Raw genomic sequence first — 12,996 nt, 5'->3', positions numbered from 1 at the left:
CCAAAGAACATAAATCTACTTAAGTTCTAGAAGCACAAATGTAGGTTCAGACTGCAACCTTGTAAATAGGCCTTACATTGTGCCTATTTATTGTTTGACAAACGTTTGGTTGGTAAAACCCTTCAGTGAGGTTTGTCTGATCTGATCTGGGGGGAGGGTGCGAGAGGGCTTTGTAGCTAGATGTGTGTACTTGACCCATCTCTGTACACATAGGAAGACTGTTTAGTGTGGCAGAGACTTAAAACACATAAGGTCTCAACTCTGTACTGTTGGGTTGATGATGATGATGATAATGATGATTCATCACTATGTGCTGTGTGTGTGAAGAACCTTACATACATTACCCCATTCATTTCTTATGACACAGATAAATTTTACTATATGATAAAATAATAGTATAATGGAGAATAATATGAGATGGTAATATATAATGATATAATATAATACTAATACATTTAAGTACTTTATTATCCCCTCTTCCAGATAAGGAAACTGAGACTCAGAGTATTGTTAAGTAGTCATCCCATGATCACTCAGCCAATATATGGTGCTAAAACCATTCTAACTCCAAAGCCCATGCTCTTGGCTAATAAGGCTTTTGATCGTGGGTAAATTACTGCATTTCTCTGAGCCTCTTTTTCCACCTCTGAAAAATAATGGAAAATCTTGAGTGACTTCCAGCTCTAAAAGTCTATATTTTATTTTCTATCTCAACAGAATTAATGAGGAGATTTAACACTTTGGTATAACACCATTGAGAGAAGTGATACATGAAATTTATTGCCACCAGGAAAAAAAAGAAGCAGCAATATATTATAAACACAAATACTACGCGGACAAGATCTTAGTAGGCAGTACTTAGTAGGTAATACTTGGAGAGCTTCTGATCCAAATGAATAGCCAAGGTTTTATTTCTTCCTCTTCATGGGTTTTGGTGAATTGTTCTCCACTCACCCCCGAGAGGATTAGATCTAGATCTTTCTTGAAGACAGAATATTGGGTACATTTTTAAGGATTTCTAGAATTGAGTTTAAAGATTAAGCACTTCTCTAAAATGTCTGAAGAAGAAAATTTAGTCAGCTTTCTAGGAAGTCTTTCCTTTGTCCAAGATTTATCTCTTTGCTTAGTGGTTAATTACGCAGCTTCTGGCATTAGTGAGATATAAATTTACATCCCAACTCTGCTATTTATTAGCTCTTTGACCTTTCAAGTCACTGATCTCTATTGAACATGACTATTTTTATTTACCAGACGGATAATAGGAAAGAGGGATACTTACAGATTTTTTTAAGGATTAAATGAGACAACAGATATAAAGAACTGAGCACAGTTCTTAGATCAAACTTCAAGTCAGAAGTAGCTGCTGTTTATCATCATCACCATCATCATCATTTCCAGCAGGTTAATACTCCTTGTAAAATGTTGCTTTTGGTGTGTTTAACAGCTAATCTTCTTCTTTAGCAAGGAATACACTCAGCTACATTTTCATCAGGGGCTGTTGTTTCCCGTCCTGTGGTTGGTTCCTTTGCCCCAGAAAAACAACATAGAGACCAGAAAGACTGAAGGTGGCATTCCAAGTGGGAAGTATAGGTCTTCAGTTACCAGGGCGGTAGGGAAGTGCATTTCCCCTGTCTATAAAGAAAACACACACATCAAAAGAGAAAGTTCATTAAATTAAAAAAAAATACATGTACTTCCCTCCACCAATCAGAACCCCCTCTGAATGTTTCATCTCATCCCAGTGTGAGTTATCCAAATACTACAGTGGCTTCAAGTGGACCGTGAAAAGGAAAAAGGGGGATGTGGAGAAAAAGAAATGGAAATTAAATCGTCAGCAAGATAGAGCTGGACATACTTCAAAAATTAGGGTGGGCAAATACAGTCAGGCTGGTCTTGGAGGAGAAGGGAAGGGCATGTCCTGGAGACACTACCTAAATTTTTAGTCTCTTTTGATCTTTTTGAACCATAGCTTGATTCTCTGAGGTTCAACTGATTTTATCCTACCATAAGAAAGGAAAGAAAGACTTGGCTAATGAAATGAAATATGCAGTTGAGGCAAATGCTAAAACTCCTTAAGTACCCTGGATTTGTAATTTTAAAAATTCAGTAAAATAATATACCTAGTTTTTAAGTTCTGTGTCATAACACTGTGCATATACATACATGACTAGATGCTAAACCTATGTATACAGAGACACACAGGTTAGCTCTGATTTGGCAATCAAGGGACACACTGTAATCTTTATGTACACTCATGCATCTGTGAGAAATAGAAATTTGTTTTCTTTCCATTAAGACATTGTCTGGCTTTATAATTAGTGTTTATAGTAAATACATTCAAAGTTTATCCTTGGAATCCTCAATTCTCTTGCCATTGTAGGATAATGTGAGATTTAGGCTAATTTATTACAGCCTCTTTTGGCATGAAAGTGACTAAACCTCTGCTCCAAGCCTTGGACACTCACACACACACCTGGGCACAGGCCAGCTCTCTGCTGCAGGCTTCACAGGCTCTGGTGATTGGCGTGCAGCCTTCACTGTGAACAGAGCATTTGATGAACTTATAGTTTTCCCTGTGACCTTCAATCCCAAGCTAGGGAGCGTCTTGTAAAACTGTCCTTTCTCCTCTGATATTATATTGACCACTGATTTCTCTATTAATCAGGAAAAATAATTTTAAAAATCTAGCATGAGTAAGTGCTGGGTTGTTATATATAAGCCATTAGGTTCTTCAACTCACAATTTCTCTCCCTGATGCCCTTTCTACACTTCCTTTTTCCTACCCCATCCTGTCGCAGGCTCCCTCTAAGCCCTTCTTCAGCATACCAGGTTAGCATTTTGATTGACAGCTTGCCTTTTTTCTTTACTAATAAGGTCAGGTCAGGCCCAGCTAATTTATGAACTGTCTCCTGAAAGATTCTGGGTGGGACAAAAATCTGAAGACTTAAGTAGGGTGGAAAGACTGAGTAGAATGCTAACATTCCACACTTGTATCTCTCATACATGCGCACGCGCACGCACACACACACACAGGGAACACAGAGAGAGAGAAAGAGAGAGAGAGTAACTTCCACGGCTTATTGAACGTTGTATGTACCAGTCATTGTACTACATGCTTTATATACACTAACTTATAAAATCTTCCAAGGACCCTGTAAGGAAGCTATTATTATCCCCATTTTTCAGATAGGAAAACTGAGAGAAGAAAGATGAGGTAACTTAATAAAAGTCAGAGACATATGAAGAGCCACAGCTGGAGTTTGAGCATTAGTCTCCTGATTCCAAGTCATCTGCTCTTAACCACTCTACACACCATCTTCCTGATGGGAATTACCCAGTGAAGCCACTAACAACCTGCTGAAGGTCACTGTGACCTCTGACTCTTCCTCTTCATTCGGGGAAAACTGGCAAAGAGAATGTTAATCAGCCTTTCCATTCCAGCCCACATCAGAGGGATGAGGCAAATGCAGGGTTCACCTGTGTAAATTCTGAAGTCATTATGTAGGTCACAACTTGCCAGAAGTTCTGGTAACTCTTTAGTGGATTCAGGTCTTATCACTGCTGTGACTTCTGGACAAGGAGCCGTGTAAAGAGCTTTGCTTTCTGGAAGAGCAACAATGATGGGCAGTGATGGATTCGTGAATCCGCAGGTGAGGGTGTGAATGTATGGACATCCTGTGAGCACTTTTCATGAGACCTGTGAGTTGGACTGACCAGGAACAGGAATATAACAATATCTAGAAGAAGAATTCTTCAACTAGAGACTTTATGAAGATAGCCAAAGGATTCCTTACAAATGAGAGATCCTACCCTCTGAAATGGAATTCATACAATTTGTGGCCCTTTTTTGCCAGACTTTTGTCCCACCCAGGCTCTTTTCCCCCACAGGGGCCACATATAGGCCTGTTTTTTTTTTTCCATTTAAACTTTAGACTAAGGCTTCAAACACACACTGCCTTTCACACCACTGGTTCTTGCATGCGCTGCTTCTTCTACCTGGAAGGTCCTTCTCCTTCTCTAACAAACCCATCTTTAAGTGTTCCTTTCCTGATAGTCTTCCTTATGCCCCTCTTTGGGTTCCCACAGGTTAGTCTTCTGGCCTTATTATTGTATTAATATTTGTTTCTACAACAGCAGGACCTAATGTAATGTATGGGCACATACTAGGTGCTTAATGAATATCTGTTGACTGAACATATGAATGGACAAATACAGGCATACCTCATTTTATCGCTCTTTGCTTTATTATGCTTTGCAGATGCTGCATTTTTTACAGATTGAAGGTTTGTGGTAACCCTGCATCGACCAAGTTTATCGGTGCTGTTTTTCCAGCAGCATTTGTTCATTTCGTGTCTCTGCATCACATTTCGGTAATTCTCGCAATATTTCAGATCAAAAGATTATGACTCACTGAAGGCTCAGATGATGGTTAGCATTGTTTTTAGCAATAAAGTATTTTTAAATTAATACATGTACATTTTTTAGACATAAAAGCTATTGCACACTTAATAGACCACAGTATAGTGTAAACATAACTTTTACATGCACTGGGACATCAAAAAATGCCTATGACTTGTTTTATTGTGATATTCACTTTATTGCGGTGGTCTGGAACTAAACCCACAACATCTCCAAGGTAGGCTGCAACTGAATGATGAAAGATAATGAAAGTAAGAGATTCCTATTTAAGGTTTCCATGTTTTAGACCCAGTTAACCCCTGCATTTCAGCGTAATCGCCAGCTCCTCAAACACACCCTGAAGGGAATAGATGTAGAATTATGCAGAATAATGTTAAGGTTTAAATTGCAGGCATTGGAGAAACCTCAGGATGTTTTTAGGTCTGGAGGTAACCTGAGCAGATTTAGTAGGAAGATAGCTCTGTCAGCTGTGTGAAGAATGCATGAGGGGGGCCAAGAGACTGGTAGAAAAGAGGTTAAATGGGGGCTGTTGAAGTGAGAGAGGCTGAGGGTTGGACAGTTTAGGCAATGATAGATGAAGAAGTGGCCCCGGCCTTGAGGTAGGGGTTCAGCCTTAGGGCCAGGGCATTACCGCATCTGCCAATTTGGAGACCAAAGAGTTAGCAGCAGGAAGATCAAAGATAGAAGAGAGGGGTGGAGCTTTGAAGTAGAATTGACCACATGCTTTTAGCGGTTAGCAGGTTGCTCACTCTGACATGGAAGAGGAGCTTTGTAAGTTAGAAGCATTTTTATGAGTCAGGGAAAAATGAAAGGTCAAAGCCCGTGTGTCCGGTGGGCCGATCCTGCCGATTACTATTTCTTGTCCAGTCAAGTGGACCGGGAATGGGCCTCCGGAGGCCTGGTGTGAGCGAGGGTAGAGCAACTATGATCGGCTGTGGACTAGCTATGCCTGGAGTCTGCTGCTCTCCATTTAGGATGTTGGCTTGAGAAACCAGGTCTGCAGTTTGTTAAGAGGAAAGCTGGCCTGGAGTTTGGAAGCACTGATGGTTCTGTCTGGGGTGGAGTAGAGGACCGTGTCTTTTAAAATGGTCTAGAAAACTACTTCCTAAACTTTAATGTGCATAGGAATCACATGGGGATCTTGTTAAAATGCAGATTCTGATTGAGTCTGGGTGGGAGCCTGAGATTCTGCATTTCCAAGCTCCCAGGTGGTTTCCGTGCTGCTGCTCTGGGAACCACACTGTAAGCAGCAAGGGCCTAGAATGCTCTGAGTGAAGAAGCTTTCTAATTTCACTTCAGAAACTGACCGCGTGCCCTGCAAAACGTTTAGCCAATTAATGCTTTCGTTTCCTAACCTATGTAATGGAAATAGAAATGCGGTACTCCTTGTCATCTTTAGGGATATTCTGTGTGGTGAGACTTTGAGATACTCTGTACAAAGGCACAAAGTAAAGGAAAGTAATTTATCTGCAGCTCCATTTCTAGTAACACTAGTGCTTCCAGATTATGACGTAGGGATTGGCATCAGACAGATCCACGGTACGGGCATACCCCGGAAATACTGGGGATTTCGTTCCAGACCACGGCAATAAATATCACGAATATCACGATAAAGCAAATCACACGAATCTTTTTTGGTTTCCCAGTGTGCATAAAAGTCATGTTTACACTATACTGTAGTCTATTAAGTGTAAAATAGTATTATGTCTTTAAAAACAGTGTACATAATTTAAAAATACTTTATTGCTAAAAAAATGCTAACCATCATCTGACAACACAGGGTTGCCACAAACCTTCAATTTGTAAAAGGTGCAATCAATACCTGTGAAGTGCAGTAAAGCAAAGCACAGTGAAACAGGTGTGCCTGTACTGATCCCTGCTCTGCCATTAGGTAACCTCAGACAAGTTATTTTACTTCTCGAAACCTACTTAGTTCATCTATAAAATAAACATCTATACGTTCATTGAACCAAATGTTTATTGGCACCTGTTCTGTACCAGACATTATGCTGAGCACTGGGGATATAATAGAAAATAAGGTCTTGCCCTCACCAAGCTGGCATCCCAGTGGGCGAGGCAGGCAACACACAAAATAATTACAGAGTATCCATTCTATGCAAAAATACACAGGTGCTTTAATTAAAAACCAAAAACATTAGAGGTGTAAAATAAGGATGCTCTTGGGTGGGAAAACTTATCCTTAGATAAGAAGAAGAGCCAGCCAGGAAAAGAACAAAAAGAAAAGCATCACAAGCAGAGAGCATGGTACCAACTTCCTTTGGCAGGAAAGAGCTTGAGTTGTGCTCGGGATTCTAGGTCCGGTGTGGACAAAGCACACTAAGTAAGATGAATGGGATGTAGGATGAGGTCAGAGAAAGTGTGGCCAACTCATGCGGGACCTCGTGAGTGAGAAAGTTTGGATTTTATTATTCATGCAACAGGAAGCAATTGAAATGTCCTCAGCAGGAAAATGACATGTTCTAATTTATTTATCTGTTTTTACAAAATATCCCTCTGACTGATGTTTGCAGACTAGGTAGGAAAGGGCCCAGAGGAGAAGTGAAGTCTCCAGTAAGGAGTTGAGAGATGGGAACGTGGGCTACTGCTCATGGCAGTGGAGATGCAAGAGATATGGGAACAAATGCTGGAGATATTTGGGAGGTAAAACTAAGAGGACCTACTGATGGATTGAATAAGATCATAGTCACTTGGGGAAAAGGTAAGACTGAGACAAAGAGTAGAATCAAGGATGTCTCCTAAGTTTCAAATTTGGGCAACGGCGTAGATGGTGGTATCATTTGCTGAGCTGGGGATGATTACAGAGGAGCATGTGTGGAGAGAAGGGAATCAGGAACTCCCGTTATCACACAGGATGGTTTTGAGGGTCAAATGATATAGATATATATCCTTCTGTACAATGCCTAGCATTTCAGTGCCCAATATTTTATTGTTTTTCTGTTATTATTATTATTACTCATGAGGGACGACTCATTGGAGACACCAGATGCCCTTGATCAGTAAAGACATGATAATTCCCTTGGACTCAACAATCATACTTTTATTTTCTCCAATGGAAAATAAATATTACTTTTGAAAACCCTGCAGTGGTGATAGAAGGATGGGGTAGACTCATGTGTGCCTCAAGCAACATCAATCAAACTTTCAGCCAAGTTTTGATTACAAGATCTTTATTTCTGGCAATGATGTAAGAAGCAGAAAGAGCACAGCTGGATTTTCGGCACTAGGTGGATACCACAAGTTCTGGAAACTGGAAAAAGCATCTTCTAACTTGGAAATGGTGGTGATTTCTCTGGAGTAGTTAGAGGGAAAATAAATACAAACCTTCCCCTACCCCCAAACCCTCATGGTACCACTTACAGAGCAAGTTGTCTGGCTGTAACTGTCGTGTCTGGTCTTTGCTAAGCATCCAGCCTTTTGGCCGGTGTTGTTAGGTGGGTGATTTTGCTCTCTGATTTCTACACCTATGGTTTATTTTTACTAGCATAGGAAAGTAGCATAGATTTTAGTAGTTTGCCAACCTGGCTACATTTTAAGACTGCTGACAAATTTAAAAATATAGAATGTGAGGGCAGTTCCAGGAGATGTAGGCAATCTAGTTTTTTATACAGTTCCTACATGATTTTGATGGGGCTGGTCAACAGATGTCATTTGGAAACCATTGTTGGTGTTTCCAACACCATGTTAGGGTGTTATGTTATGATTTCAAAACTCTGAGTTCTATTCTTGCTTTTGCCTTTGACTTGCTTGCTCTGTGACACTGAGCAACTCACCCCATAGTTATTAATGTGCAGTTTCCTGCCTGTAAAATGAGATATTTTAGCCTCTCTTACTCCCCTGGGATAAAGAAAATACAGGGAGCTGATAGTCTGTAAATAGAATATTTCAAGTGAAAGGCACTTGCACTGGACGATCAGAAAAGTCTTAGAATCTCTGTCCTGGTGAGGGCCTGCCTGTGTGCTTTGTCTAATATCCAATGCCATCATTCTTTGAAATGCAAACCTATTCACTTCATGACTTAACAAGTGTCTCTTAGCTTTTGACTCATATACGTTATGCGAAGGAGTTGGACCATTCTGAATAAAGCAGTGTTTTCATTAATGATTTTATAAGGGTCAGAGGTTACTCCTCAAGATCACCAAACTAGAAGAAACGCAGAGGCAATTTTGGTACCACTGGGGGTTAAAGTTCTGCCATTGCTATAGGCTTCAGTCCCCTTCAAGGGCCCGACGTGGAAACCAAATTTCCTGGAGCTGGGAGGAATGCAGGACACCTTGAATTCCTACCACAATCTCAGTCCCTTTTTGAACAAAGGCCAGAACCAGCCCATGGCACTCAAGTGCCAAGCTCCATACCATGGGATCTCAAGAGTCATTTCCTAAGTGGGTATAGACAGTCATTGACATGGAGCCAGCGACACTGACCAAGCAAATGCTTTGCGAGAAGTCTGAGGGTTGGGCCTGAATTGTGTCATCTGGTTGATTGACATGCAGAAGACAGTCCCTGTATAAGGGAGATGAAACTGTAAGGAGAATCTGTGAGGTTGAGGGGGCATAGGAACCCCTGCAGGAAGGAAACAGGATTTCCTAGGGAATCAGCCCTGTCTCCCAGCCTCTCCCCACTCCTTCCTGGAGTGCCTCCTCTGGGGTCCAGGGGCACCCATGTGAACTGTGTTGCTTCCCTTGCCACCTTACAGCCTTCTCCCTTCCTTATCACCGATATGACTGGTGATTTGCAGTGCAGGGCCTGTCACATTACCTGGGTACCACCCGCAACGGCCAACTCACTCTTCCCCAGCCAAATTTTATCTCTCTACCCTCTTCCCTGAGGTTATTAAACTGGCAAGGAAATATATGAAATCGGCATTCTTGAATGGCTCTCCACTCTGGGCAAGAAAAGGGAGGACTGTTTCCATGGCTGAAGTGTTCCAACCAATTCAGAGAAAAATACCACATGAAGTCAAAATATTGTTGTCCTGGCCAAGCAGGGGTTTTCCTTTATGACCATGCTGACATGCAAGGTTTACAGCCTTGCCTCTCCCCTGGTGTCAGTGGTATTGCCTGCTCTCTCCAGCTGGGGAATGGCAGTTCAGCAGAGGTAGGGGAAGGATTTCATCTGTGGGAGGTGATAGAAAGGAGAGAGTCCCTGGGAGAATATAAACTCTGTAGTGTGAAAAAAGAGTAGACTATCCAGCCTAGGAGAGGGACAAAAATGAGCTTCGTTATAGTAAAAAGAACTGCATACGCTGCCTTGAAAATCGATTAGAGAAGACATTTTTAAATGTCATCTTCCAGGAATAAAGGCACAGACGCAGAGAATGGACTTGAGGACACGGGGAGGGGGAAGGGTAAGCTGGGACAAAGTGAGAGAGTGTGGCATTGACATATATACACTACCAAATGTCAAATAGATAGCTAGTGGGAAGCAGCTGCATCGCACAGGGAGATCAGCTCGGTGCTTTGTGACCACCTAGAGGGGTGGGATAGGGAGGGTGGGAGGGAGATGCAAGAGGGAGGGGATATGGGGATATATGTATACATACAGCTGATTCACTTTGTTATACAGCAGAAACTAACACAACATTGTAAAACAATTATACTCCAATAAAGATGTAAAAATAAATAAATAAATAAAATGTCATCTTCCTTCAGGGAAAGAAGCCTTATACTAAAGAGTACACAGTGTGTGATTTTATTTATATAAAGTTTAAGAACAGGCAAAATGAATCTAAGCTGATGAAAGTCAGAAGAGGGTGGGTTGCAGGGGTGTGGGAAGGTTCAACTGGGAAGAGGGATTTCTACGGGGGCTGGAAATTCTCTGTACCTTGATCTGAGTGGTGATCACCAAGATGTATTCACATGTAAAAATTTCTTGAGCTGTATACTGAGCTGTGAAATTTTCTATACATAATTTAGTACTCAATGTAAAAATTTCAAATGAATCTTCCTTTTTTGGTCACACTTATAAATGTGGCATCTGGATAAAGGGCTGTTCAGTAGGATAGAGACATTACTGATATTCAAAGTGGATTGTATAGCATAAGAGGTGCAGCTGAATCTGACCCAGGAAGGACCACAGGCTTCGGCAGCAGGATGACCTGGGTCCAAGTCCTCTCTGCAGCTTTTACTGTGGATCTTTGAGCTAGCTTTAAATCTTTCAGGCTCAGTTTCCTTCTCCAAAATGTGGATAATAATATTTACCTCTAAATGCTGTTTGGGGGATTCAGTGAAATAATGTATGTAGGTGTCTTTCCAAACACCTGAAATACAGCTCAAAAATAGTATTTATTATTAACAGATAGTAGATATATGTCCACATAAACTATGATGCTAAAGAATTCCAGTCATAAAATCAGATTTCTATCCTAAAATATTACTGGGAATAAAGGTATGAATCTAAATAACTATTTAATAATAAGTTAAATACTCCTTCACGAACATCTAAGTGGATATTGTTAAAATATGTTAAACTATTAAAACATTTAAATTTTTTGAAATCAGCTGCATTCTGTGCTGTAGGATCTTGGTCAAATTATTTAACGTCTCTGAGTATGTTTATCTATAAAATGGGAATGATAATGCTACTTCATTAGGGAAACTCTGATGGTTCACTTTGTTAAAATATATAATGTGCTATGCAGTGTGCCTAACACACTGTGAATTTGGGTTAAATAATTCAATTTGGCAAATATTTGATTAATGGCTAATATAAGACAGATTTTTTTTTTAGTTCTTGGGAATTAAAAGCAAGAATAAAACACAGTCCTTGCCTTCAGGCAGCTTCCAACCTAGTGGGAAAGGCAGACATGTACACATGTATAAAATAATGTGATAAATGTTGTACTAGTATAATATTAGAATACTGGAGAAGCATGCAGGGGTCATTGCATAAAAGTATGATAGTCCATTAAACGTGTGTAGATGGTGGGCATATTTAAATTTAAAAAGAACATCATGATACTGGAAAATAAAAATTTAAGGCCACCATGTGGTTGAATCAGGGGTCAAAGGACTATTTCTGTTTTAGAATCACAAGCTTATCTTATGTTCTGAATCAGAAGTGGATGCATTAAAACAGCAAAATGGACAGCACCTTCAGTTTGGCAGTGAGTTAGAAGGGGAATGGGATGGAGTTTGCAGCAGCAAAACCTAATTCTGTTGACTACTGCCCACCACAAATGCAGTCTCTTTGGTTGGAGGCCACATCTGTGCATGCGAAGGAAGGGCAGTTCTTCCAGGACACTGTGGAGTCATGTCTACTCAGAGAATCTCATGAAAGCTATGAATGCTTTCCAAGAAAAAAATGGACTTGTAAGCAAACAAAATGGCCATAGTAATTTCCAGTGAGGCTCTTGCTCTTCTGAAGTTCAGGGTAAGAGCCTCTGTTTTAAGAAGACCCCTACTGCTGTATCTTCTCCCCTCTTTGGAGAACCAATAAATATTGGCAGCTTCATTGATTACATTACCATATTAACACTGATGATCCTCAAATGACTTCCGTTTAGTCTCCTGAGTGTGTGATAATCATTTCTGTACTCCATCCTACCAGGTATTTTCCAAGTGCACTTGGGTGTGAGACTGCTCCAAGATGAAGAGCTTCATGAAAACCCAACTGAAAAAGTCTAGGTGCTGCTCTGATAGTTATAAAAACTCTCTGGAGAGTAATATACAAAATATTACTATATAACAGCTAACGTGATCACTGCTATTATGTGCACATTACTATTTTTACTTCCATGACTTAGAAATTAGACTAGAGAGGTATGACATTTGGCTAACGAGACCCAACTGCCCCTGTCTATTTGCTAGTCCTTAGCCCATGTTACTGAGGGTCCAGTCTTCTCCCATAACCTCCTTGAGGGATTTTGATGGGCTATTTTGCTTTATGTCTTATCAGCAAGTTCCTGAAGATCCAGTGCCTGGAAGATGGAATCTGGGAGCAAGGCAGCTGCGTCCCAGTGGTGTGTGAGCCCCCATCTCCTGTCTTTGAAGGCATGTATGAATGCACCAACGGCTTTGAGCTCAACAGCCAGTGTGTGCTCAACTGTAACGAGGAAAGTAAAAGGGTAAGGATGACTTGAACTTTATTTTGGATCAGGTTGTGCTCTAGTCTTGGTGACCAATCCAAGAATGTTCCGTAGAAATGATCTAAATGAATTGCAACAGGCAGGGCCTTACCAAGCTGGGATTCTAACCAGAGGTGTTGATATTATTTGATAGGGAATTCAGAAGAGGCCACGTTTTTGGAATATTCTCTCCTGACTTCAGAACTTCCTCTTGGATAAGAAGAACAACCTGATGGGTTGGGTACCTGGGTAAATTGCAAAAATGCTGGGATTCTGATTTGGCAGTGTGATTTCCTCTGATCTAACTTGGCTAGAAATGCTGGTATTACACTTTCTTAATAGAACAGAGTCCTGAACAGAAACACGAATTCCTCAGCAAAGGCAAAGCCGAATGCGCTGTTTGACTATTATTCTCCCTAGGATTTTGGCGTGAGAGGCCTCAAGCAACAACCACAGTCTTATCACGGTTATGTGACTAAAATCAATTTTATTTT

At 40.7% G+C, this 12,996-nt stretch overlaps 1 protein-coding gene across 3 annotated transcripts in view; it reads left to right on the top strand.

Annotated features, from left to right (window-relative positions):
* Positions 1 to 12,996, top strand: part of PAPPA2 (pappalysin 2) — a 285,263-nt gene that overhangs the window by 216,741 nt on the left and 55,526 nt on the right. For all 3 annotated transcript variants that reach the window (XM_060132723.1, XM_060132713.1, XM_060132703.1), the window contains exon 17: positions 12,334 to 12,502. In XM_060132723.1, coding sequence (XP_059988706.1) covers positions 12,334 to 12,502 — 169 coding nt within the window. The remainder of the gene's footprint in view (positions 1 to 12,333; positions 12,503 to 12,996) is intronic.

Source organism: Lagenorhynchus albirostris, chromosome 2 (assembly GCF_949774975.1).
Source record: "Lagenorhynchus albirostris chromosome 2, mLagAlb1.1, whole genome shotgun sequence".
Lineage (NCBI taxonomy): Eukaryota > Metazoa > Chordata > Mammalia > Artiodactyla > Delphinidae > Lagenorhynchus > Lagenorhynchus albirostris.
The sequence above is the reverse complement of the archived record's forward strand: the minus strand, read 5'-3'. Positions and strand labels throughout refer to the sequence as shown.